We start from the raw sequence: 25858 nt of genomic DNA on the forward strand, positions 1-25858 counted from the left end.
CACAAAAAGGTCGAAAGATAGAGGCCAGCAGTAGCAGGTCCATGCCAACATGACACGAGGGAACTAAACAATCTCGCTCTAACTTTTAACCCAATCACCAGGTATCGATCCTTCAGTAGTCCTCCTTCAATCCTCAAGATTTGCAACTGTGTGCGCTCCGGAGATAAGGGAACGTAGGGAGAAAGATGAAGCTCTCCTTCAATCTTCGAGATGAGAACCAGAGAAGCCCACTTTTCAAGGCCAAAATACCCGTCACTGTATTCAGCCAACCCTTCACGTCTACGGTCTCTGCCAATCTCAACACGCCTCAAGATCCATCCTTTTCTGTCTCTACAAACTATTCTTCTGGTCCTTCTGCAAGACTCTCTTACTCTGCCTCCACCACTACAGTCGCACCTTTCACTCTCTCCCTCAAGTCTGGTTTAGGCCTCTCTGGCTCTCCACGCAATTCCCCTCTCATCTTCTCTGCCCACTTCTCTCTTTCCTCCACAAACCCATCTACTATCACCTCCGCCTTCTCTATCCACTTCAAGCCCCAATTCGGTCACTTCTCTCTTCTCAAGACCACATCTTCTAACCCCAACCCTAACTCTAAACCAAATTCTGGATCCCACACAATTCCCGAGGCTAATTCGGATTCTGGGTCACGTTCAAATGGTCAGTTTGGAGATGGGCTTGTGCGAGATGGTTGGCAGGAGGTAAAGTTAGAACCTTGTGGTGGCAATGACAATGGTGATGTAAACGCTAATTCTGATTATACTGGAATTGGCCCAATTGGGTTTATGCCAGAGAGGTCATTGGTGTCTAGGGACGGTAAAAATCTATGGTCTTCGAGAGGAGTAGCTATTAAGGCTAGGACAGTGTTGCCTGTGACAAATCGGGTAGCAATGAATTTGAGGTGGGGATTGAATTTACCTGCAGATTTGAAGGGGAAAGTTCCGTACTTGACTTTGGATAAGATTGGTATAGTGAGGGTGGAGGAGGTGAAAGAGGTGAAAACAATAACGAATAAGAGTGATGTGGGCGATGTGGAGTTGTTGAAGGGTATGTACCTTTGGATGAAAAGGGACTTGGAGGTTTTGGAGAAGGAAAATATGGAGATGAGGCAGAGTTTGGAGGGGTTGAGATCGGGAATTTCATCCAGGAAGTCGTATGGGGAGAGTAATGGTGGTAGAAAGACAACATTACCACCTCCTAATGAGAATATGGGGGAGTTTGATCAATGGAGGAGCAAAAGGAATGGGGAAGCAATGCCAACTCCTAATCACAGTTTGCATCACTTTGAGCAGTGGAGGGGCAAAAAGAATGGTGAAGGCAGCGCCCAAAGAGAGTCAAAGAAGCCTGCCAATCAGGTGACTGATCTGGAAAGTGAGTTGCAGAAGGCTATCAAGGCTGCTTCCTTGTAGACCAGGTTTGGGATGTTTGAATGTATTATGTATGGTTTGCTTGCTTCTTCTTAATATGTATATAGCAGCTGATCTTTTGTCAAGAAACTATTTCCCTAATTTATTTAGGGTAGCAGAGGCATAGATAGTATAGCGGGGTTGTTGATGCAAACCTACTTGGTGGCATTAATAATCCAGTGTAAAATAATGTAGCCTACGCTGTTGGTTTCATCATCCATATATCTTTATTTCACTTGCAACAACACTTGAACAAGTTAATGAACTTTTGTTGTCAGCATTGGCTTATATTTAAATTTTGAAAAGAAAATTATCCACTTTAATGATTGGTTTGTTAAAATTTCTCTGTCAAAGATCTTAGCTGAGCCTCTTGCTTTCTTTAACTAAATGAACATTTGATTGTTGTTTAGTTCATCTTTATATTTGCTTGGAAGTAGCCCAGTACATGCCTTTGCTATCCACTTGCCAATCTGTAGCATAAATAACATAGATATAGGCGGTCATGGAAATGATGGAGCTTGAAGATTAAGCTTATGATCCATTATTCTTATAATGGGACCCAAAAAAAAGGCGCTTCTTTGACGTGGAGGTTTTTGCGATTATCAATCTCTATGTTTGGAGAAATTATCCGGAAAATCTTTTTGTTACATGATAACATTGTGTAATTTGGTTCAGTAGTCCATTATAAGTAAACTGTTAAACTCCAATAGTTTCTCTGTCTATATCTCAGGCATGGTAAAACTCTGATAGTCTCGTGATGTCCTGATGGAACTAGTAGGGAACCCTTTTGGTTCAATAAAGTCCACTCTTGTTTTGTTCAGGGTATTCGCCATTGTGACTTCCCTTGGAGGCAAAACTATCCCGTCTTTAGTACAAAAATCCTTGACTTTATTACCAAACTAAGGTTGAATATCCGATTGAAGCACTTGGACTAAAACCCTTGAATATCTTGGCAGCACTTTTGACTCATATGGATCTTCTCGGATGAAAAATCTCCACATTCTTTCACCATGAATTCTTCTGCCAAACAGAACCCCTAGATCAAAAAAATTTTCATTCTATGAAGGATATCGTGATACAGCCGGTGGAATTGCAGTTGCTGCTATCTTGGAGAGCCGCCATGATTCATCAATCTAATGAACCTAATTTGCATGTCTCTGTGTTGTGGTTTATGTTAGTCTTTTAGTTAACAATTACGACACATTTGTACTAAATGCTTGTTCTTGGTGCTTTAGTTTTAGGAGTTACAGAACAGTGATGAATGCTTGAGATTGAAGACGTATCTACACTGGCAGTTTAGCATGAACGTTTAACAACAAATTCCAAGGAATAAAGTTAACAACATAGGATTATCTTCATCTATTTACTTTAGATTGTTCTGTTTTTCTTTGCATAAATGTCGTGGATCCGCAGTCTAATATTATTCTGGAATTTGCTTCTCTTCTGTTCTTTAATTCTGTCCACTTTTGAAGAAATGGCCGTACTGGGATATATGTGTATGTGTAACTGGTAAAGACCAATTGTACATGTGATTGATGATATAGAAGAAAGTCTTCTGGAGTCTTGATGACAGAGGTATTTCACATAAACAGTTATCATGACGGACTTATGATAGAATAGAGGATCTGGAGACATCTGAAGGTCCGATCTTTTCGTGACAATGACCATGTTGTTTAATTTAGATGAGAACTGATAAGTGACACTGAGAATGATATGGTCATTGTTGTTCTCATTCTGGCACAGCCATGTTTGCTTGCAAGGGATTTTGTTAGCACAGGACCACAATTTTTAACAATATTTAGTTAGGTGAATCTGAAGTTATATTGAACTGTTGCTTATAATTCTAAGGATGTTGCACGTGAGCCGTTGGTTGAACGACAATCACATTGCATGTAAGGGATCACCTACCTATTAGGTCGTGAGTTTGAATCCTACCCCTCCTCAAATCTCTGTTTTAAAAAAATAAATATCTAAAGATGTTACATTGATTCCTAAAGCCACAAGCATGTAGTGTTACCACCTGCAGAGTATTGCTCATCTGTATTGTTCACCAAAAGTTACACATATTTGCTCATTTTTTAGTCCATCCAAACGAACAAATGGGTTAAGCTCAAATCCATCATGGCCTTTGGCACACCTTTGCTCAGTCATCACCATTGGCTCAAATAGTATTTGTTGGAGAGAGATGACCGGGGGAGTGTCCATATGCATAGGCGATGGGTGATTCAATTTTGTCCCCAACCCATCTCTCTCAGGAGGTATATATAATCTCACCATCCCTCTCCTCCTCCCCTTTCCTCCTCTTGCATGCATATGCAATTATGTATTTACATTCATTCATATACATGCATGTACAAAAGATGTGGGCCATCTGGCCCGGTTTTCCGTGCGGTCCTTTGTCCTGGGCCATAAATCAGGGTGTTCAATACTCTGGGCTGGTTGGACTATATAAAAAGCCGATTCCAATAGGCCCACAGCGATGCTTTAAGGTCGGTCATCTAGGCATCACAATGGAATTATGGAACATAATAATTCCATAATAGAAAAGAAACATAACTTTGACCAAACTCTTCCAATACACACTTATATGCGTAACAAAAATGTTAACGCTGGTTATCTTAATAATTCATTTTATCCTTTAACTGCTTTAAGTATAGGGGTATATAAAGCCTGATTGAAGAATCATAAAATCTGGTGATTAAATCAGAAAGTGACAAGTTAATAATTGAGATGATTGGGTGGGATTCTGGTCAATTTATGTATACGTAAATCAATAAATGGACAATAAAAGTTTCAATAAATATAAGTGGATTCCAATAGGCCCACAATGATGCGTTAAGATCGGTCATCTACGAATCGCAATGGAAACATAAGAGAAAAGGAACATAATTTTGACCAAACTCTTCCAATACACACTTTGTATACGTGAGTGGGACTCTATGAACCATAAAAGTTTCAAAGTCACCACCTCCCCTCCCACTCCACATGATAAATATGTTCACACTTCCTTCCTTCTCGTTTTGACTCACATCGCCCTCTTTGAACACTCACGTCACCAGTTGGCACGTCACTTTGAACACTTTATGGAAGAATTTCCAAGTATTCAATCTACGCCGTGTATTTGTGTAAGCTTAACGGTCCAGATTGATGCAGCGATCTTATAGCTTTGTGACAACTGGATCCGCCGAGACCCATCTCCACGTAACGGTCCAAATTCATGTTCTCATTCTTATACATAGAAAGCACTTAAACGGCGACGTTTTATGGTGCTGTCCTTCTACCTCCTGTCGTGGAAGGAAAACAAGGAAGAAACGGTACCGAGACCGGCACCTACGTTCACCGTTGTTTAAAACGCAAGAGGGGGGAGAGAGAGAGAGAAAGCCTCTCAGAAACCATAACCAACCAAACCCTAACCCTAAAGTGCATTCATTGGAATTCAATTCTGAGGAAAAAAAATGGCTTCACTGGCTCTGTCTTCTCCTTCGCAAGCACATAAGGCGTCGTCGTTTCTGTCGTCGTCTTCTTCGTCGCTCTTCTCTCGTTCCTCACTCGGTTGTAAGGGCTTGGCTTCCGGTGCCTCTCGCTCACGAACCTTCGCTCAAATTGGTGTGGTAAGAAACAATATTCGTTGAGTGTGTGATTTTGGCTTAATTTATTGTTATTCTCTGTAATTAGTTGCTCTAATGTCCGTGTTTATGTATTCCACACGTGCATGTAATAGTAAAGTTGTGTTCTTTCCCCTGTACTGTTGATTGTTTGGAGGATTTGGCTGTTTGTTTTTACAGAATCTCGGGAAATTTTCCCGAGGACGAAAGTAATTAAATTCACCTTGAGATAAAGGTCGTTGGGTTTATGTAGCTATTGGTTTTGTACTACGACGGTTTTCAAAAAATATAGATGATGCTTATAAATCTTTTGAGATGAGGGATAACCCTACGCAGATAGCACTGTTGTGGCACTGCATTAAGGCCCGGACAACCCTGGGGCCTGGGGTGACGTCTATGTTGTTTTGGTTACAAAATTTACGTGATTGTCTTGTGATCCCTGACTTACTACAGAAATCTATGGAGCTGATATGGATATGAAAATAATGGCGAAGATGGTGTGTATTAATTGCAAGCTTTGTGGCTTTATGTACTGATGCCACCGGAGACAATATAAATTTCTAAGATATTATATTATCAAAGTGCAGTAAGAGAAAAGAACAATGCTTTATATGGTAGCTTTAGATTTTCACTAGTAAAGTCACAGGTAGTTGCTGATTCTCCCAAACTGCAATTGTTGCTGTGGTAGATAAGGCATGAGCATCAGTTTTTATTATTGTGGTTTGCCATCTCTGTATGATCTCTTCTTAATATTATATGTAGTTTGAGAGTTGTCAAGCTGTTTCTTGGTAGCGGTATACGTACTGTACTGATACAATTATTCATTGTACTAGAAATGTGACATGCAAGAGCCATTGAATATTGGCAATGGGAAACCAAGTATTCCCATCCTTAACGAACGAACTCTTCCCAAGTTCTTGGAGACAGCACGCATGGAAAAGGCAGTTAACAGAACTAATAATACGAGGCTGAAATTGTTTACTGGCACAGCAAATTCTGCTCTTTCTCAGGTAATTATGTTGCTATCGATTTTATAATTTTCCTGTAGGAATTGAAGACCCATTGTAGTGGAATGAGATTACATGTTCTATGGAAGTGCTACGTGCTGTTGATTTAAACGTTATTTTGGTTTGGCTGAGTGCATTTATTTCTCAATATGGATTAGAATGTGAAAGCTCCCTCGTTGTAGCATTCTCCTGAATTAAAATTCTTATTGTTTTGGAACCGTTTGATTGCTAACTTTCTGTCAGTTACCCCCAGGAAATTGCTAGGTACATGGGTCTGGAACTTGGAAAGATAAACATAAAGCGATTTGCTGATGGTGAAATCTATGTTCAGCTGCAAGAAAGTGTTAGAGGATGTGATGTTTTTTTGGTGCAGCCTACCTGCCCTCCAGCAAACGAGAATCTTATGGAGCTTTTAGTAATGGTGGATGCTTGTCGGAGAGCATCGGCCAAGAATATTACTGTTGTAATTCCATATTTTGGATATGCAAGAGCAGACAGAAAGGCAAGTTTCCTGCTGCCATCAAGTGTGGCTGGTTTCTGTTTAAGTTTTTGTGATAAGTTGAATATAATGATGTGCATGATCCATTTAATTATGTTAGGGGATGAGAGACAGCTATGCTCAAACACAACCTGGATGGCTGGTGTAAATGTGTTGATTGGAATATACTTACCCATATGTTATATGAAATACTTGAAATCCCTTTTTCATTTTCTTTTTTGATGGTGGTGTGAATGTTTTTCATTCTCTTTTCTGGTTCAATGTTAAGCGAATATATGTTTGTGATGAGTTAACATTCCGTTATCATCTTATGCTAAATCACCGTCATTGGAATTGGGTTGTATTTTATACAGGATAATGTTTTAGCCTCCAATTTTTTTAAATTTCTTTTTTGTCTCCAGACTCAAGGTCGAGAGTCAATTGCGGCCAAACTTGTCGCCAACCTTATCACAGAAGCAGGTGCAAACCGTGTTCTTGCTTGTGATCTTCATTCTGGTCAGTCAATGGGTTACTTCGACATTCCAGTTGATCATGTGCATTGTCAGGTAATTTCATTCAAAAATGTATATTTTCAGGTTATTATTCCATTGTTTTGATTTTTCTATTTCTCACTTCACATCCCCTGATGTTTGTATCACTGTATGTCTCTGTACTGTAGCCTGTAATTCTGGACTATCTCGCCAGCAAGACTATTGCTTCCAATGACTTGGTAGTAGTTTCACCAGATGTTGGTGGAGTGGCAAGAGCACGTGCTTTTGCTAAAAAACTATCTGATGCACCGTTGGCAATTGTGGATAAAAGGCGACATGGTCATAATGTCGCTGAGGTAAATCCAGCACCAATAATACTCACATCTTTCCTTGAGCTTTCTTAACAATAATTTGTTATTACATATCAAGTTTTGAGGTTGATTTGATTTCTTTAGCTATGAGTATATGACTTTTGGAAGATAACATCCCCACTTTTTCGATAGTTGTTTCTAAAAGTTCAATTGTTGTTCTTTAACATCCTGTATTTATCTTAGATATGTTGCATTGAGATTTTCAATTCTCATAAATGAATCTTTCACTCTTTCATGTGTGGCACAAAGGCTTTGAATGATGATAGCGACGATGTTCTCATTGTTGTTAAATATTTTGAGAACTCTTTTCTTTGTCAATGCATGTTTCTTATCTCAGTGATTCTCGTGATTTGATGATCAGATTAATTTGGCAGGCGTGGTGTTGGCTAATTTATTTGCTTCCATTGTTTCCCATACCATAAGTCAATCACAATGTTTCCATTACCTTGTTAGATGCATGTTCTTGTTTACCTGTAACTGTAGGAGTTTGATGTTGGGAGAAAAGAAACTTGCATCAATTGTCTTTTCTTAGTGTATTACATTAGTTAGTCCCTCAAATGTTATCTTAACATTTATCTGGCAGGTGATGAACCTTATTGGTGATGTTAAAGGAAAGGTTGCTGTTATGGTGGACGACATGATCGACACTGCCGGTGAGATCAATTGGGGTTGGGGGGGGCCCACCCTTAATTCATCCATTAATTTTGATTTTTGGAACTCCAATATTCGTACAAGGTGTTAGACTAGGAAAAAAATATTTGAGAGACGATTGGCAGAGTTCTCTTTAATACTTTAAATATAAGTTTTGTAATATCTGGTTTCTTCTAAGCTTAACTACATATATAAGACATTGATGCTTGTGCACTGTAGGGACTATCGCAAAAGGAGCAGCCCTTTTACATCAAGAAGGGGCCAGGGAAGTGTATGCCTGCTGCACCCATGCTGTTTTCAGGTAATGAGTTTTTCCTTTTGCCTATGTCTTGAGGAGGGAAGACCTGTTCACAGTTTCACACGAGCCACCATCGTGGTGACATGTTAATGCAAGTGTAAACCCTAGAGGTTCGATTCTTACCACATGCTAAAAACAACTAATATTAAAAATCAATATTACTCATCAAAAAAAAAAAGTGTTGACCCTGGACATTTGGAGTGGCCTCTCAGCCCAAATGTCAAGTAAACTACATGGCTCGAACCCTGTGCAGGTCCAGGGGTGGTCATTCGATCATTGTGATTCTTGGGTTGCAATCAGTGTTGTACGGTACCTTACGCTGTCTTGAATTTGCATTGAGTTCGTTCTTTCTATGCTTCACTGACTTGATTAATTTGGGCATTTCTTCTTTGGTTATAACGATTATAATGTCTAGAATTTTAGTTAAGCTACTTATGTTTTAGTTGTAGGACACATTTCAAACTAGGCACTTTCGATGAGCACGTCTGTTGCCTGGAGCGCATTAGCTTCGCCAAATTATGGAAAAAAATTCATCATTGATATCCTCTCTGTTGTTTCCATGTCTGAACAGCCCTCCAGCAATTGAAAGGCTATCAGGTGGTCTGTTTCAAGAAGTGATAATTTCGAACACAATCCCAGTAGCGGAGAAGAACTACTTTCCTCAGTTGACTGTTCTTTCAGTAGCAAACCTTTTGGGAGAGACTATATGGCGCGTTCATGACGACTGTTCTGTCAGCAGCATTTTTCAGTGAAATTTTATTTGAATTTGCTCCCTCATAATTGATTCATGGGCACCTTTAGGTTGTTCCTCAAGCGGTGAAGGGGATTGGGGGATTCAGAGTAGGCCTTAGTTTTTTGTTTTAATTTAGTCCAATATCTCATCTTCATCGTCACAGCCTATATCCCAATACTTTTAGGATTTTACCACATGAATGCATAGGGAGACCTCGTTGGAGTTCTTTTCTTTGGTTCATTAGTTTTCTTATGAACTGGTTCATTAGTTTAAAGAGAGAAGGAAAAGAGAGAATGGTCATAAGATGGGGTCTCAAGCATTATCCGCTTTGCTTTAGAGCCTCTGTGAAACCCTACCTGGTGCCTGGTGGTCCATTTCAAACATTTTTACAACATGCCTTCATAGTTTTCTTTATCTTTATCATATTCATGTGAAGTCTACAAGGTTTATCCACTTATCTTTGTTTGTTAGGTCTCTGTCTTGGACAATTGTGATTTGTGACAATGCCAATCCCAACCGCCCAAAATAAATTTAAATGCTTTAATTTGGACCCAAAAAAATACACCCACTTGAGTCTTTTATTCTACAATGAAGTAGACTACACATGAGTCAAGAATTACAGTCACTGATGTTGGGAGGGATGGTGGAGATGCCTTGCCTGGAAAGCTCAGCCAGGACAAACTCGGCGGAAGGAGGCTTCAGGCCTAAAGGCAGGGGTAGCCAGGGCTTGCTTATAGCCTCTTTCACCACCTTGTCAACTATTTCCTCTGCCTGCAAACAAACCACGGGAATGAATCAATTTGAGTTTCAAGGGTTCATGGAGATTAATATGTGCTTTGATGCTCATTTCTCATGCGCGCAAAACCTATTTACCGCTTTAAGTATGTATCGTGACAACTGACCTCTTACATTAACAGCTAAACCAATATTCAGTACCACCTCTCTGAAATTGGAAAATATTGATCTAATTCATAATTCTAAGTTTCTAACACTAATTTCAAGAAACAGTGTTTTTGAGATTAGGGTTGGATTACCGGGTGATGTTCGAAATAATTTTCCGGCATGCCATAGCCAACAACGGCGCCAGCATTGGAAAACCCAGACGTATTCTGCATTTTCCAACAATTCCAGTAAAAAGGAGCGTAATAACATATATGTGCAGAGTCAAAAAACAAAATTTCCAAGCCAAATATATGCAACAAAGATCTACATTAGCTTGCTCACCTGTTGAGGCAAGGAAGGACAAGCAGTATGAGGTGGGGGCATCACAGGGCAACCCCAAGCATCAGCATGCATCTGAAACATGAAAATGCAATGCATATCATAAGTTACACTTCAAACACTTCCCAGATTGCTAAAAGGATCGGTCCTCCGGCCTACTGGCACGGACAATGAGCTTGTATGTATCATAGTCTTTGAATATAACAAGTGTTACCCCAGGATAAGGCTTCCATGGCCACGGGGGATAGCCACCCCACATTGGGACAGGCGCTGGGCGAGTATTAGGAGCGCCCCACACATGATAAACTGGACCAGCCGGAAGAGCAGGATTAGAATGATATGCTGGGAAAGCCATGATAGGTTTATAGGAACAGTAATTTCTTTGCATTTGTTCTTTTTGATGTGGCCATCTCCGGTCGTCATCCTTAGGCAAGATGTGTCTCCTTTGTTTCCGAAATTTCTGGATGACATAATGCAATAGTTAATTAGCTATGAATAACTCCGAAGGTCTATAGTAGACATAAAAGGATAAAATTGATAATGAAGCATTCTTAAGAGTAGGAATGTAGCTTATTAAAAAAAAAAAAAGAGTGTAGGAATGTAGGAGACTAGCTTTAGAACTGACCTGGAGATGACTTGCTACATTATGTCTAGTCAAGCCTTCCGCTTTCATCAGCTCTACAATTCGGGAAGGTATTGCTTGATCTATACCTAGCTGCTCAACCGCTTGGAGAAACTTTCTATGAAGTTCAGGCGTCCAGTCTACCTGGAAACCAAACATAAATGACCAACAACAATTACGTATGCACATTCGTAGCTACGCTTACCTCACTGAAATTTAATCTAAATTTGAGAAATAAAACTCATTCAATTATTGGAAACATATTACTAGTATAGAAACTTCCAAAACGATCAAGATCATGTACAACTGCATATGCCCAGTTTAATGACGTTTACTGGGGGGCAGGGAGATGGAATTAAAAGCAAGTGTCATAGTATAGGAGAAATCATTGATAGTTTTCTATAACAATCCAAGGAGTGCAATAGTACATAAGATGTACTGCAAGTCTGCGACTGCAATGCATAGTACTTAAACTATAAAGTGCATTGAGCAGCTTATATGTGTATACTTACGGGGAAAATGAGTGGCTTTCATGACAACCAGGAAATTCAGATAAAAATAGCTTACAAGATTTGAAAAAGAAAATGTAATCACCAATCAAAACTTTCACCCTTGGTTAGACACGAGGAAGAATCAAGGATATCTTCTGAAGCTAAAAGTGAATTACCTTCATCTTCTTTCCGTTAGCCTTAATCCTACAGACACTATGGGTAGCTTTACTTGGGCTTTCACCTTCAGTCCCACCTCTAGAAATGTCAAGATTGTCTTTATTTTGAGGATGCGGGCAGAGATTACCCTCGTTGTTGCCACCATCAGCCAAGTCAATCTCCTCTTTGATTGCAATCTCTCCTAAACTCTGCAGTTCTCTAACAATTAGAGTCTCCTCAACCATTGTATTTCCACCAGTAGTTTCGACAGATTTAGTTTCCCCATCGTGCTCCCCACTATCAGTTTTCATTAAGCTATTAGTATGATCTTGGAAATCTTCATCATCCAAAAATCTCCCTACTTGTTTTAGTTGTGGGGTTGATGGAGCTGGATACTTATCACTACCTGCTGACCGCTCAAGCTCATTTTTATTTGCCGGAGACACACCTGCCTTTTCTGCCCTCTCTCCATTGTCTAATTGAAGCTGCAGCACGGAGACCACTGACTGCTTAACAGGTTTCAGCGATTCTGAGATGATCCTCCCCTTTGTATTGAATGCCTGTTCAGGACAAACAAAAAGATTTAATTGTCTTCTCACAGCAATCACACATTACTTAGCAGTAGGTCCCCATAATGTTAGTAGAATCCAACAAACCTTGTGAACTACATGCTGCCATATGTTCTTCAGTTTGTCATCCGAGAGAGGTTTCTGAAGAAATTCCACTGCACCAAGCTGAAAATTTAAAGTCAGATGCATGCAATGATAACTGTAATGCGTGGAGAAAGCCTCAACTTTGGACATCACTTGAGCATAATTTTAGACCAAATCTTAACTGAAGGTACTGAACATTGAAATAAAAAATCTCATGTTCATGCATATTGAAGTTAAAATTGAAAGGTTAGAATAGAAGTCTCACCGCCATGCACTTCATCATGGTGCTCAGACACTGTGTGTTTGATGTCACTGAAGCAGAAGATTAGTTTGCATTAAGAAAAGTATCACCACAAAATAAAGCAACTAAACCCTGACCCCTCCCAAAAAAAAAATCTATTCAATACTGATGAAAAGACTCTCATGCTCTAAAACTTGATCGTCTGGAGAACTAGTGAGCTTTCAGAACTTACTAATGGTTGGAAAATCTTTGGCAGCTTCAAGAAACTTGAAACTCCCATTGCCATTGCTTGTACTCACCTGTACAGACAGACACATTGAAAGAATTATCAATATTTTAGGTTCAAATTTTTTTCATCTGAATAGCGACATTTGGTGGAAGTGAAAGTCATTAGGATCACAGTAATGGTATCCTTAGCTTGAATGCTTGATTAGTGCAAAATAAACTGGAATATGACCATTTTGAGGCTCATAAGTTCTACAATTATGAAATATTCTTCTAGATATTATGCACGTAATTAAGTTCCCAAACACTCTCAATGTAGTGATATCATTCAGGCTTCAATTACCTCCACTATGGCGAGCTGGAAGCTTTCTTCTTTACTTGAAATTGCAGACAGAGCTTCATTCTCATTACAGAAAGAAAAAACTGTAATGAGCAAGGAGATGGGACTTAGAACCACAGATTGAATTTCCCATTTCAGGGAGAATAATCTACTAAAGCATTACAGGATATGCAAAAGACTATGTGGAAAGAGGAACATGAGAACAGTATTGATACTAAATGAGAAGAAGGAGAAAGCTAAGAACTTTTACATGGATATGCCATAGTGGGTCCTGCACTCTCAAGTTCTAAATTTTATCATCAGAAATTATGAGACCTTAAGAAACAAAGATCAAATATGAAAAGAAGCTGAAAGAAATATCAGTCCCTCCGAAAAATTAACCAAAATTTTGTCAATAGAACTAAAATCAGAAGAAAACAAACAAAAGAGAGTATATTTTCAAGTTTTTTCAACACTGACATCCTAAAAATCCAAATTGGAAACTTTATTTAGAACCATAACATAAAGGCACAAAGTAGAACCAAAACAGCTAAATGCTTTGGACATCACCATAACTCAATGGTGAAAAAAGACAAAAGAACCTAAATTTCCAGTTGAGGAAGTAGAATACTGGATCAAACCAGCTCAAAACAAATCTGGAGAATCAAAATATGTACCAATATAGTCCATAGCTTCTAGTTTTGATTTTGTCTCGGTAGCAGAGCTGCTGTCCTCATCAAGGAGAAGGACCCTGAGGCCTTTTGGGAAATCTTTCCATGCTGATAAATCACTAGCAGTGCAAACCATACCTGGTTTGGCATCGTTTCTCAGGCTGCAGATGTGTGTCTCAGATCACAGCTGATTAACATCATCAATTCAATTCTCTGCAAGATCCAAATGAGAATATGAGATTCTCATCAACACTTTGATCTAATGTCCTAAATTTATCATTCCCACTTAAGGGAACTCAGAACACCTAACATTAGAAGACCAATTTCACGAAAGTATTCGGCAAAATATTCATCAATCCTGAAGCTTAACAAATTCATGGTTTAGATACAAAACTTGACATGGACCCAGATGGATGGGGAGACCTAGTCAACCTAATTTTCACTCAAAAGTTGGGAGTTACAGTAAGCAACAAAAATTTCTCACCAGGGTAAAAAGTAACATACATGGAATTTTCATCGTAAATGGAACTGGGGTTTTAAATCAGAACAAAGTACAGACCTTTAAGCACAACATAAATTTTGAAACAGCGCAAAGAAAAATCACTCATAACCCGCCAAGAGAAGAAGGATAAGAGAGAGAATCATGAGCACTAAACCCAACAAAATGCATGCCATTATAGCCAACGAAATCACAACTGAACCCATTAAATCTCTCAAAACAGACATCAAATAAATCAGTCCCCACGTGGCCACATGAGCTTTTCAAACTGCATAGACATGGATATGAACCATGTGCACTACCTGTGGCGAGAACAGAGAAAAGCTGTGTCCTTTACTCCTTTGTCTTCTAGGTGTTCTTGTTCACTTATTAGCTTCTTCCTTGACTGCATATAGAAGCCACAGAGACTCAGAGAGAGAGAGAGAGAGAGAGAGAGAGAGAGGGGATGGTTTAAGTGGGCTTTTAAGAGCCAAGTCTGTAACTTCCAGTTAACAGTGGTATCAATACGTACAGACCATGAAATAGACAAAAGGAAAATAAACCAATAAACCAATAAAAAAAGTCGAGTCCCTTTTCTACGTAACCTTTTAAGGGGAATATCCCAAAAAAACACACACAAACAATATTGAGTATACATATATCCAACTCAATCTATTATCAACCGAATTACCTCTCGTTAGTGCGATTTTCATAGTTTGGTGACTTGACTTCCATGATCATGAGTGGCGTTTTCTTTTGGAACTTTTAATCATCTACATATTGAAAGGTTGGTTTCATGACCAACAATGGAGCAATAATAGTAAAAAGGGGTTTACTTTATCATGAAGATTATGTCTTTCTTTTTTGTAATGATGTGTATAGATTTTTATGTGGAGTTGAATCCTTAATTATGGCTCCTTTAATTAATTTTGTAATCATTAGAGGCCATTTTATGACTATCCACCAGTTTGGTATCATAATTTTCGTTCGTTTTTACTATCTCTAGTAAATTGATTCGACAATCAAAATAATCGTTGAAAATTAACTAATTAATCGGTTAAATTTATATAAAAAAAAATTAGAAAAAATCGATGTTTTACACTCCTAAAATTTACATTACCAAATGCGTCTGGGATAGGAAAATGCAAGTGAACAAGGATCACCTCTACCTCTACCTCTCCATAGAGTGTAAGAGTACGTGTGTCTAATCACTTCTCCATGCATATTTAAAGATTTAGTTAGCAACTTGTTAAGCATTAGTTGGTAGTTAGTTGATAAATTATATTTTAAGCCGAGCAACAACCAAGCGCAGACATAAAAGAAACAAGACATTTTACGATGTCTACGTTATGTTATGAGTTAAAGGCTCACATTGTTAGGTTCATAAAGTCAAAACCCATTAATGAATACCCGTCACACGGGATGAGGGTCCAAGTCTAGCATCATAAGTTTGGGTCTAATTCTCTATTGAAAACTCAGGTTGACAATAGGAGGTTTATCATCCCTTATAAACAAAACTTCAAATCCACCATCTTCTGATCTATGGGCTTCGGCATGTAGTTATTGAGTTAAGGATAAACAAAGTAGTACAGGTTTTATATATGGTATAAGAGCAATTTAGTCCTATAGGACGTAACATTTACTCCACTTGTTAGGTTTAATATAATCCAGCCCCTAAGTACGGGAGAGTGTTATGAGTTAGAGTCTCACATCAACTGGGCATTGCCCAACAATGGGTTAATAAAACCAAAGCCCCACCCTTAACATACAACAAAACCATTTCCTACCCCAAGTGAGTTGGACTTTGATTCATGGGTTTCGGCCTATAACGGTTGACCTAAGGAGGAATAAAATTGTGCGGGCATGATGTATCATTGGGAATATAATAATCCAAAATGAATAATATTGTTGACATGTATGTAGTATGGATTTCTGTCACCGTATATATATTTTTTTGTCGTGCTGGCTTGTCGTAACATTTTCACCATAATTATTATTCAAATTAATTAATGTATAAAAGGATATGTCATGTCAAACTTTTTTTTTGTTTAGTAAGTAAGAAATGCATTAAGAGAAGATAAAATACAAGATACCAGAGACATAACCTAATAATGTTAAAACAAAACTGAGTTTAAAGCCAAAACAAACATTTGGCCAAAAAAACTGTAAGAGAACAGCAAAACAAAAATCATAGCAATAGACATGTCATGTCAAACGTATGTAGGGGAGCTCTATCCTCTATAAAAGGCCAAGTCACGTGCACTTTGTGACAGACTTTTTGGTCACGAGGGACTTAATAAATTAATAAACTATTTATTTTACTTTATTAACTAATATTTAATTGGTTAGTGTTGACCTTTTTTAAAAGACCCTTGTTGTAGCATTAATTAATAAATTATTTTTTAAAACGACACAGTTTCTTGTCGTTTTGGAAAGGACGCTAAATGGAGTCAGCAAAAAAGTACACTTTTTAAGGTTTTTTTTTATTTAAATAGTATTTTTAATATAATTAAATATGATGCATTAAATTACAAATCTTTGACAAAATTTTGGTAAAATTACGTAATTATAGCTATAATAAAAAATATGTGTGTGTAAAACGTGTAACATGTGCAACTAAACTGTGCAACTGTGGCAGACCAATTGATGCTAATTTTATTCAAATTTTCAAGTGACACAATCATTCCAAAATTGACAAATTCTTATGTTTTGATCATATATATTTGCAAGAAATATAGTGCAAAAAATAAACATGTTCATTTAAAATGAAAAAAAAAATTCAAATACAGATTTTTATGGGGTTTTTTGTTATGTGTGAATTTTTCTTGTTAGGTTCAAGTTTAAACTCATATTGAATGTTCAAAATGCAAACTTGTATGAAATTGTTCTCAGTTAATAAAAAAATCATGTTACTTTATTGTGTATAGTCAAATTTTTTTATTCAAATTACGTTATGCTAGCAATGTTTGCCCTTATCGCAAACATTAATTGAACAAAGAAATAAATCACTAGTCCTTGATCTTGGGGGGGGGGCTGTTTTCAAAGTGGTCGATCTCAACTCTCTAGTCTATGCATATCTATATTTTCAAACACGGATTTCATATTGTTCTCTCATTAATTTTACTTTTATTAATTAATTTTTTCATGGATTACGTGGATGGAAGATGTGTATACATTGTCTAAGTTTGGCAAAAGGGGGATTAAAGATTGATATTGAAACTTTGAAAGTAACATTTCTATGAAAATGCGTGTGTGTATATATATATATATATATTGCAATCGCTTGCCCTGTTTGTTGAACTAAACGACGTGAAAAAATTACAAGAAGATTGACTATATATATGCATTGCATATGGCTACACTTCATTCAGCAAGCTAATCAGTTTATGTGTTTGTTGGGGGTGATTACTTGTCAGCATGTACGATGAGAGGGGAAGTCTGTAGCTCAAACCCTCTTTCATTTATCAAATAAATTTCATGGTTTAAGCATAGTTTTTAAACCCGAACTAGCCTGCCGATCACACCGTGAAACCTGCGAATTGGTGGCCTCCTTGGTTTTTTGTTGGAAAAAGACTGTTTATGCATTAACCCGGAAAACTTGGCAACCCATGACCCGGCGAGTTAAAAGAAAACCCGCATATGTTGTAAAATGATTTAAAAACAAATAATATTTTATTTTCGTTAATGAATTGTGAGGCCAATTTACCTTCAATGGACACAAAAATATTTTATTTTTGTTAATGAATTTGGATTTTGTGTTTGTTTTATGATTTGCTTATTGCTATAGAATTTGGTAAATTTTTGTAGAAAAATTAAGGCTGAATTATATAGGTATGCTCATCTAACTTGCTATATAGTATATAGTTATATAGTATATAACTATTAAAGTATAAATATTTATTATTTATTAAAAGCTTGCGGTTCAATCTCCCTCGTAACGGTTAAACCTCGAAACCCTTGACCTTTCAGCCTTGACGGTTCGATGAGCGGGTCGGGTTTAAGAGTTTGTTTACATGAATACCTTGCGGAGATTCACTCTATAGTGGAGAGGGAATTCATCCGGAGAGTGTAATTCTTTTCTTTTCAATGAAATTATGTTTTCCTAAAAAAAAAAACCCTAATTTTTGGTACAAATCAACAATGAGAAAATGGAAACATATAAATTAAAATTGACATTCTTCAATGGTGATAGACATTATGTTAAAAGTAAGGGTTAAAGGTTAGCTATGCTTGATCCCTTATTCTCCATTATTGTCCAACTAGTAGTGTAGTGGAAGCCCCACATGATCATGATTCTATATCTTTGTCTCCTCTATCAAACCCTAATTCCCACATTTTAAAAAAATTTCAAATGATTCAATCATTTCCAATTGTGTTAGAGAATTTCTTTTGCTAATGCTTGTAATTCAAACACATCATTTCAAAGACCAAATGATCATCTTTAGCATTGATTATACAACAGTTAATAATAATTACTCTCTAATAATTATTGGACTTGGTAATATTGCTACTTTATTTTTGAGTCACACTTTAGGTTGTGAAGGTGAATTAACCAATGTTATGTTTTTTTTTTCTTTATTGTTGGAATTTGTACTCTTCTGTGGATTCAAAATTATTGAGATTATCATGCATTCTTCATGATTAATCAATGTTCGAGGTATAGAGGAATTTTCTGATACGCACGCTCATAAATTTTAAAGTTTTCGGATTTTAAAAACTCAATCGTTGGATTTGACCAACGGGTGAGATTAAAAAATCATTAAAAAAAAACTCAAATTTCATAATACCCCGATTGGATCCAGATTTTTTTCTCCATTGAGATAACTGCAAATTTTAACTCAATGAATCTATTTGAAAGAAGTAGTTACAAAAGAAAATCATGGAATTGGGGACAATATTGAGACTAAATTAGAAACACATCTATATATCCACATAGCATCTATGAAGAGAGAAGATTGGATGGCGAAGACAAGAAGAGAGAAACCAAATGCAAAAGCGTCGGTCGACGAGTGATACTGCAATTCGATGCAAGGAAGAAAGCGAAGAACTCCACGCGAGGAAGAAAAAGTGGAAGAACTACGCGAGAAGGGGGAAATTTTTTAATAATATTTTAAAATGAATTGGTTGTTGGACAGATTCAATGGTTGAGATCAAAAGTTCGAGAGGGTGGTGCGTATAAGAGACTCTCTCTTGAGATACATGTACTTTGGATGGTCAATCAATTGTGTCACGGGCCTCGCAGCAGAATATGTTGGTTACTATTTTGACTAGTGAAAAGAAGTGATCATATAGTCATTATAGTCATCGGTGTGCTTTGTTAATGTTAGAGATGGAGAATTTTCTTGAAATTGAAGTCTCATGCTGCAAAATTTGTGTGGCTTAGGGTTAGTTTTGTGAATTAAGATAACAACAACATTAATTTTGAGGTCAAATGTTGCATCAATCTTCATCTAAAACAACGATTAGTTGAAGTCTAATCATATGTCATGACTTTTGCTACTCAAAACTATTCTAGCTTTTTCATTGCTTTAGTAATTTATTAGATTCTTTCTGACGAAGAGCCCATCCAAAAGTACTCAATTCAAACGAGGAAAGTGTAGGTAGGCACTACTAAGATTGTTGATTGACCATAATGTTGGAATTAGTTGGGAGTGTGGTGTCTCAATCGCACAAAACTTAATTTGTTATGTAACACCCGGTTCGAGTGGATGGGGTCACAACCTTTTGCAGTGTCAAGTTTGGTGGTGCTCGATGAGTTACCGAGTGACGATGAGACTAAGTCTTTTGTCCCATATCATCCAATGAAAGATGTTAAATACAAAATGTAATATGTCAAACTTTCATATTAGTAAAAACCATTTTTCGTGGCTCAAATTAGTATGGGTTAATACTGGATTTAGGAAGATAAAATTATACGGGTCAGTATGAACTAATCCAAAACATATATCGTGTTATTATTGCGGAGGGACGGTGTGTATGATGTCCACACATCAAACAAACAGGAAACCCAGAACTCTGTTCAAATAAAAAATGATGATGGTTGGTGGATTCAGGTCAATTATAGTGAAAGATAAAATGGGCATTGGTTACAAGCCCACAGATTGAATGAAGACCATGGTTTGGATATCAGATCCTCGTAGCATTTTGAGAATGATAAAGGACGTCTGTTTTATGCACCAGGACTTCTGACACTACTAAAGAAGGTGGTGCAATCAGTGCATGCAAGAAAAAAGCCTATTGTTGAATAGTGTGTCATATTGGTGATTATTCAAGAGCCCTCAATTCTAGTTACACTTAGAGCTCACAGATTGGACATCAAGGGCTTGAGCAGTTTACCATAAATGAAATAATAAATGACAAGTGACAGAGATTAAGCATCAGAGGGAAAAGGAAAAGAGCACTGTTAGACGTCTCAGTTGCTGAGGTGTATGGACAATGTTTAACAAAAAAAATAAACGTCTCAGTAATTGAAATCTCAGTGATACCAAATGCTAAGGTATATGGACAACATTTAAATGCTGAGCACTACTAAAGTCTCAATAATTAGGATATCAATTGTTGAGGTGTATGGACAACATTTAAAGTGTATTTTATGTAAAAAATAATCAATCGGAACCGACCGTGAACACTCCGAAAAAACAGTTTAGATGAAGTGATCACCATTGACCATTTTGTGCAAGGGTGGGTTGTCTAGTTGTCGGCCATGGACAAGTGGTGGACTCAAGATTTGCTTGTTGATTGTGTGGAAATGGTCTGCTATCAGAATGATGAGGTTATTGATGACAAAAGCAGCTACTTTAGTTGGTTTCCTGCATCCATAGCCACTGCAGATCGAATATCTACCAACAGTTGCAACTTTTCCAGGAAATGGAGAAAGAAAACCACATTTTAGCAGAAATCCTAAGTCGTTCATGATAACCTAGCTACATCTGTATCATGGAATTGCTCAAATGGATAGCTGTAGAAGCCAAAATCTACAATCAATATAATTACGAGAAAAGGCCACCAAGATGCTAAAAGATCTTTGTCGTTGGTCACATTGGTGTGGTGTCGGCCGACAAACCTTCGACGGCTGACAAACCTTCGACGATCAAGTAAGATTTTGAGAGAATACGGAAACGTAAATCGAGAGAGAATAATGGCATCAAATGATAGATATATACCTTGTCAATTTGTAAACCCCTATTCTACGAGACGTCATTTGCTTTTGTATTAGATGATTTGCCTATTATATGACGTCGCTTAGACTTTTGTTGTTACGGTGGAGCTGATAAGACTAGAGTGTGTTTGGATTGAGAGATTTGGAGAGAAGAGAAATTGAGATTCCTTCCGATTATCTTGTTCGGATAATTAAGAAAAAAAAATTAAGGGGAAAGATTTGGAAGGAATTGGAGGGAGCCAGACGAACGGGTTCGATAATCAATATTCCTTTTTTCAGAAATTCTGTAAGGCTCAAATTGTTCGGAATCAGTAGAATATCGAGGCTCATTTCTCTCCTTTGAATAGAGGATATAGCAATTTCGTTTGGATTTCTCAGTCTAAGCAGGAGACAAAATACTTTGATATTATTGAGTACTCTTTGATTTACAGAAGCGTTCCATCGTAATTGAAAACAGAAATACCTTTTTAGGAGGAAATCAAGCTCCACTTCCATAGAACTTTTGTATTTTTTTTTCTTTTTCGTGTCTGATCCCGCAAAATATTCTTCAAGACCTTTTTCTTGGTTTAAGCGAACTGATCCAAGATCCGCTTGTTAAATTTTTATCAAAATTTTTCCTCCTAAAATAGAGTCATTTGGAGAGAATGGATAACTTGTTAAGTTATTTATATGTTAAAAATCTATTTTACCCTTGTATATAACACTCTAATATAAAAAAAATAAGGATAAATTAGTAAATGAAACTAATTTTCTTATCTATCAAAACAAAAGAGAGAGAAAATTATTATTCATTCCATTCCCTTCTCTTCCCTCCCATTCTCTTCTCTCTCCTCCCCTTTCATTCTCTCCAAATCGCTCAATCTAAACACACTCTTAAAATTTCGGGAAAAAAATTTGGGCCTCATATATGGCTCTTCTGGAGATAGTGGCTCAAAAAATTATATGTGGGCCCGCAGTTCGTGAGCCCAATATGAACTAATTGCAATTTGCAACCTCGTCTGTCCCGAGTCCCGACAATCAGAACCTGGGAAGATCAGAAGCTTCGCAAACAACTCCATCGCAGCCATCAATGGAGTTCGTCAAGATGAATACTCATCACATCCTCAGTTGAATCAACAGAAGGACTTGTTGCAAAAAATTGGCTTTCCCTTTTGTTCATCAATAGTTCAACACCAATCTCTTTCTCTTGCAGTGGCACCTTCGGGTTCTTCGTATCATAATGATGATGATACCTATGTTTAGACTCAGTTTCACCAAACAGCGTATACTCTAGCGTAAATCAATAGTGTATCCATTGTGTGCCATGAACGAAGAACAAAGTTCACTCCTTCTCAACTCATGCTCTCGCTTTCCTCCTCCAAAAGGTTCTCATTCAGCCTCATCGGAAAATTTGTTGTACCTCAATTTACAAATGCTGATTTTTTTTGGTATTTTTTACGACGCAGGAGTGCGGCTGGCATATGGTACGGGTGGGTTCAGAGAAGACGCATCGATCCTCCAATCAACGGTGTTCAGGGTCGGGATACTGGCGGCATTGAGATCCCTGAAGACCCGATCAGTGATTGGGCCGATGATCACTGCCTCACACAACAAGGTTTCTGATAACGGCGTTAAGATTTCTGACCCAAATGGCGGTATGCTGTCTCAGGACTGGGAGCCCTTCGCTGATGCCCTCGCCAATGCCCCACTCCTGAACAATTTCTTCAAGTATGTCATATGTTGATGTGTACGTATTTTTATACACGTAAATGTTCTAATTGTGTAAGCTTGTTTAACATTTAACAGTAGAGGGTGACATTTCAGGGATGAACGAATCATAATGGGCATAGTAAATGTCCAGTGTACTTTGTGCGACGCAAATATTTTATATATTGGGATTTTGAGGTTGAGAAGTCTGCATAATCGAAACGTTCTCAATTGATTTGAATGGGATGTTTAGTTTGGTTGATCAGTCCTACTACAAGTAAGGATGACTTTTGGTAAATAGGGAATAAAGGGGTTCAAGTGTTAAGAATTTAGGAGGGTTTTACACCTTTACATGCATTTAACATTAGAACTATATGAAAGTTTAGGAGCTTTGAGACTGAAACCAACATTCTTTTTCTTTCTTTTCTCGGGGATATATTTAGATTAGATTAGATGGACTGCGATGCATTGCAAACTAGATAATCTGTCTTGCTCAATATTTTTTGTGTTTTAGAGCACATACTGAGAATTTGTACAAACGGAAGAAAATTTCTGAATTGGGTACAGGATCTATTATCTGCTGGCTTAATGTTACGAAGGGAAGTGGAAGGCAAAAATAGATCTAGAGATGCCGTTTATTATGGTTTGAGCTGCATGTATTGCTTGGATAAATATTGATCGATTTACAAGACATTTGTCCAATGATGCAGAAGAGACGTAATGCTTTTCATGAATCTCTCCTTGTATATTTGGTCTTTGTTACTTTTATCATTAAGTTTATGTGATTTGCATGGGATTTGAAGCTCAATTCTTGGTTGGTTGATGTGATTCTTGGATTTAAAGGCTTAAAAAAATTGGGCAGGGAACTAGGGTTATACAGTGAAAGCTCCCTTGTTTTAAGACAAGGTTTTCTGAGTTGTGTGTTATTATGTGATGCTGGATGGTACTCTTTTTACCTAGTTTAGTGTGGAAAATTTTATAGCTGATTGTGTTGTCTGCAGAGATGATCCGGAATTGGACAAAATGATGAAAGATAGAGTAAGATGGGGTGATCCTATGGCTCATTTGGTGAAGGTAACCAGATCACATAGTTATTGAGTGGCTGAGACTGCAGATTATTGACATGTTTTGTGAAATATCTCGTTACATATTGCAGAAGAAGTATTCAGAACCGGTTCTACCCGACTTGGGTGACAGTGAGAAGATGACGGAATCAGTGTTCATAGTCCCTCAGGACATCCCTAGTCATAGCTGGATGAAAAGAGGGTTAGATGCTGCTCCAAATCGATATGGTATAAAATCGGGTAGGCATTGGGATGGTGTTGACCGAAGCAATGGTGAGTTTTAACTAACTGGTGGAAGATTTTCTCACTTGATTATGTAATTTTCAAAACTAAATAAATGTGAGGATTAAGTTATGCTATTCTGTTTATTGTAGGCTTTGAGAAGCAAATGTTCAAAAGAACGAATGAGAAACAAGCTACAGAAAGAGAGGCTTATATTTGGTCGGTGTCTGATATGTGATTATCAATTTCTGGAGATTTGATACCCATGGCAAGACCAAGAGGTCTCACTGTGGGCAGGTTTTATGTATGTTCTCCCCCATTGTCGGTTGCCATTACTGGTTGGCAATCCCCCAGTTTTGGGAGGTTGATTAAGTCCCCACTTTCCTTTTTTTCCATATAGGATGATAGGGATGTTTCAGGCTTTCACAAGGTTCTGAAGTTAGAGACTCTTTTGGTTATCAAGCAGTGACATCTAGCAAGAAAATGAAAAGCTTGGGCATTTTGAACCCTACAGACAGAAGGAATTCTGCAGGTATGGATATCTAATATATAAATCATAATCATTAAAGCCTTTATCTAAACTGTTGGTTCACTACATGAGTTTATATCCAAACTTTTGGTTCATTACATTACATGAGTTTATGAGGGCATTAACGAAAATTTTACGGGGATTTGTTTTCTCCATACGTGTATTTGTTTTCTTCATTCATCATTTTTAACATAAAGTAAATATGGTTATGAACTAGACAAATGGACTGTCGTGGTGTAGCAGCATCATTTGACTCGAAGGGACAATTATTTGTCGTGGAGTAGCAGCATCATTTGACACGTGAAAAACGAGTTTCATTAGTAATCATGATTAAGTAGCAATTTTGGTACATCTTCTGGTGAGGTAATATGTACGGTAAGCTTTGACGAAGTTATTTTTTATTTTGCAAGAGGAAGTAGTGGCAAATTTGCGCTCGAACTCGTGGACTGTCGAGGAAATTACTAATCAGAATTTGACAATAAATTAATCCTTCAATTTAAAACACATTACAAAACGAACACTTAGAGGCATAATTATAAATCTATAAGAGTAGCAACCCCTCCTTTAGGTGGGTATGCATTCCCAAGTTTTCCGGAAAATTGAAAATTTGTAGCCACTCATTTTGGACCTTTCTGCCATAAAGTAAAGATTCTTTTTGAAAAAAAAATCATCAAAAGTACCCAAAAAGCCAAAAAGGTTTTTTTTCCCCCTAAAAATTTATGGTGGAAGACCCTATGATTTTGGTTATTTAAATACTAATTAATAAAAAAAGTGAAAAGCACCCGAAACGCCAAAAAGAAAGGTGGTTTATTTTTCTTCCCTTTTATACATATGGTGGTAGACACTATGATATTTGTTATTTAAAAAGAAACAATAATTTTGAAGGAAAATAAATTAACAATTTCGTGGTCCAAAACCCAATTCATGAATCATAAAGGAGTAAATTTGATAAATTTAGTTTTAAATAGGTGCAAAATGAAATTATGTAAAATACTAAAATTTATGGAAGGACATTATTGTTATAAAAGAAACTGTAGGGACTAAAATTGAAGGAAAAAAGCTCTGTCGCTGAAACCAGTTGGCG

General features: G+C 37.3%; 4 protein-coding genes across 6 annotated transcripts; 3 read left to right on the forward strand and 1 right to left on the reverse strand.

Moving 5' to 3' along the window:
* LOC119980014 lies at positions 1–1708 on the forward strand. The gene has a single exon (XM_038822655.1). The coding sequence runs from the start codon at positions 186–188 to the stop codon at positions 1404–1406; it is 1221 nt and encodes a 406-aa protein (XP_038678583.1). The 5' UTR covers positions 1–185; the 3' UTR covers positions 1407–1708.
* Positions 1709–4858: 3150 nt separating this feature from the next.
* On the forward strand, positions 4859–9439 carry LOC120017065 (ribose-phosphate pyrophosphokinase 1). 2 transcript variants are annotated; one of them, XM_038870126.1, is made up of 8 exons: positions 4859–5014; positions 5842–6018; positions 6269–6517; positions 6916–7059; positions 7173–7340; positions 7939–8008; positions 8226–8307; positions 8876–9439. In XM_038870126.1, the coding sequence occupies exons 1-8, from the start codon at positions 4859–4861 to the stop codon at positions 9054–9056; spliced, it is 1227 nt and encodes a 408-aa protein (XP_038726054.1). In that variant the 3' UTR covers positions 9057–9439. The 2 variants fall into 2 exon arrangements, with proteins under 2 accessions (XP_038726054.1, XP_038726055.1); XM_038870127.1 differs by lacking the exon at positions 4859–5014 and having other exon boundaries at positions 5885–6018; positions 6259–6517.
* Positions 9264–14593, reverse strand: LOC120017064 (two-component response regulator-like APRR2). Its single transcript, XM_038870125.1, has 12 exons — positions 14438–14593; positions 13643–13849; positions 12990–13069; positions 12654–12720; positions 12446–12492; positions 12184–12261; positions 11548–12087; positions 10884–11024; positions 10473–10718; positions 10262–10333; positions 10072–10146; positions 9264–9808 (listed from the first exon to the last, which is right to left on the reverse strand). Exons 2-12 carry the CDS (start codon positions 13770–13772, stop codon positions 9647–9649), a joined length of 1638 nt encoding a protein of 545 aa, XP_038726053.1. The 5' UTR covers positions 13773–13849; positions 14438–14593; the 3' UTR covers positions 9264–9646.
* A 7697-nt stretch (positions 14594–22290) lies between these two features.
* LOC120015957 (pre-mRNA-splicing factor CWC26-like) lies at positions 22291–25672 on the forward strand. Of its 2 annotated transcripts, XR_005471858.1 has the most exons (7): positions 22291–22637; positions 22719–22980; positions 23961–24033; positions 24116–24296; positions 24398–24549; positions 24646–24777; positions 24992–25672. XR_005471858.1 is itself a non-coding variant. In XM_038868485.1 (5 exons), the coding sequence occupies exons 1-5, from the start codon at positions 22577–22579 to the stop codon at positions 24481–24483; spliced, it is 663 nt and encodes a 220-aa protein (XP_038724413.1). In that variant the 5' UTR covers positions 22291–22576; the 3' UTR covers positions 24484–24616. The 2 variants fall into 2 exon arrangements, 1 of the variants encoding a protein (XP_038724413.1); XM_038868485.1 differs by lacking the exons at positions 24646–24777; positions 24992–25672 and having other exon boundaries at positions 24398–24616.
* Positions 25673–25858: the final 186 nt, after the last annotated feature.

Source organism: Tripterygium wilfordii, chromosome 15, assembly GCF_013401445.1.
Source record: "Tripterygium wilfordii isolate XIE 37 chromosome 15, ASM1340144v1, whole genome shotgun sequence".
Classification (NCBI taxonomy): domain Eukaryota; kingdom Viridiplantae; phylum Streptophyta; class Magnoliopsida; order Celastrales; family Celastraceae; genus Tripterygium; species Tripterygium wilfordii.

Bases quoted from the DNA above. Each gene is read 5' to 3' on its own strand.
- LOC120015957 (XM_038868485.1), top strand. From the start codon at position 22,577: ATGAACGAAGAACAAAGTTCACTCCTTCTCAACTCATGCTCTCGCTTT. The intron at 22,638-22,718 runs GTTCTCATTCAG...TTTACGACGCAG, and splicing joins TCGCTTTCCTCCTCCAAAAG to GAGTGCGGCTGGCATATGGT. The intron at 24,297-24,397 runs GTGAGTTTTAAC...TGTTTATTGTAG, and splicing joins TGGTGTTGACCGAAGCAATG to GCTTTGAGAAGCAAATGTTC.
- LOC120017064 (XM_038870125.1), bottom strand. From the start codon at position 13,772: ATGGTTTGCACTGCTAGTGATTTATCAGCATGGAAAGATTTCCCAAAA. The intron at 12,721-12,989 runs GTAATTGAAGCC...CTGTCTGTACAG, and splicing joins TCCAGCTCGCCATAGTGGAG to GTGAGTACAAGCAATGGCAA. The intron at 10,719-10,883 runs GTCAGTTCTAAA...TATGTCATCCAG, and splicing joins ATGTAGCAAGTCATCTCCAG to AAATTTCGGAAACAAAGGAG.
- LOC119980014 (XM_038822655.1), top strand. From the start codon at position 186: ATGAAGCTCTCCTTCAATCTTCGAGATGAGAACCAGAGAAGCCCACTT.
- LOC120017065 (XM_038870126.1), top strand. From the start codon at position 4,859: ATGGCTTCACTGGCTCTGTCTTCTCCTTCGCAAGCACATAAGGCGTCG. The intron at 6,019-6,268 runs GTAATTATGTTG...AGTTACCCCCAG, and splicing joins CAAATTCTGCTCTTTCTCAG to GAAATTGCTAGGTACATGGG. The intron at 8,308-8,875 runs GTAATGAGTTTT...ATGTCTGAACAG, and splicing joins TGCACCCATGCTGTTTTCAG to CCCTCCAGCAATTGAAAGGC.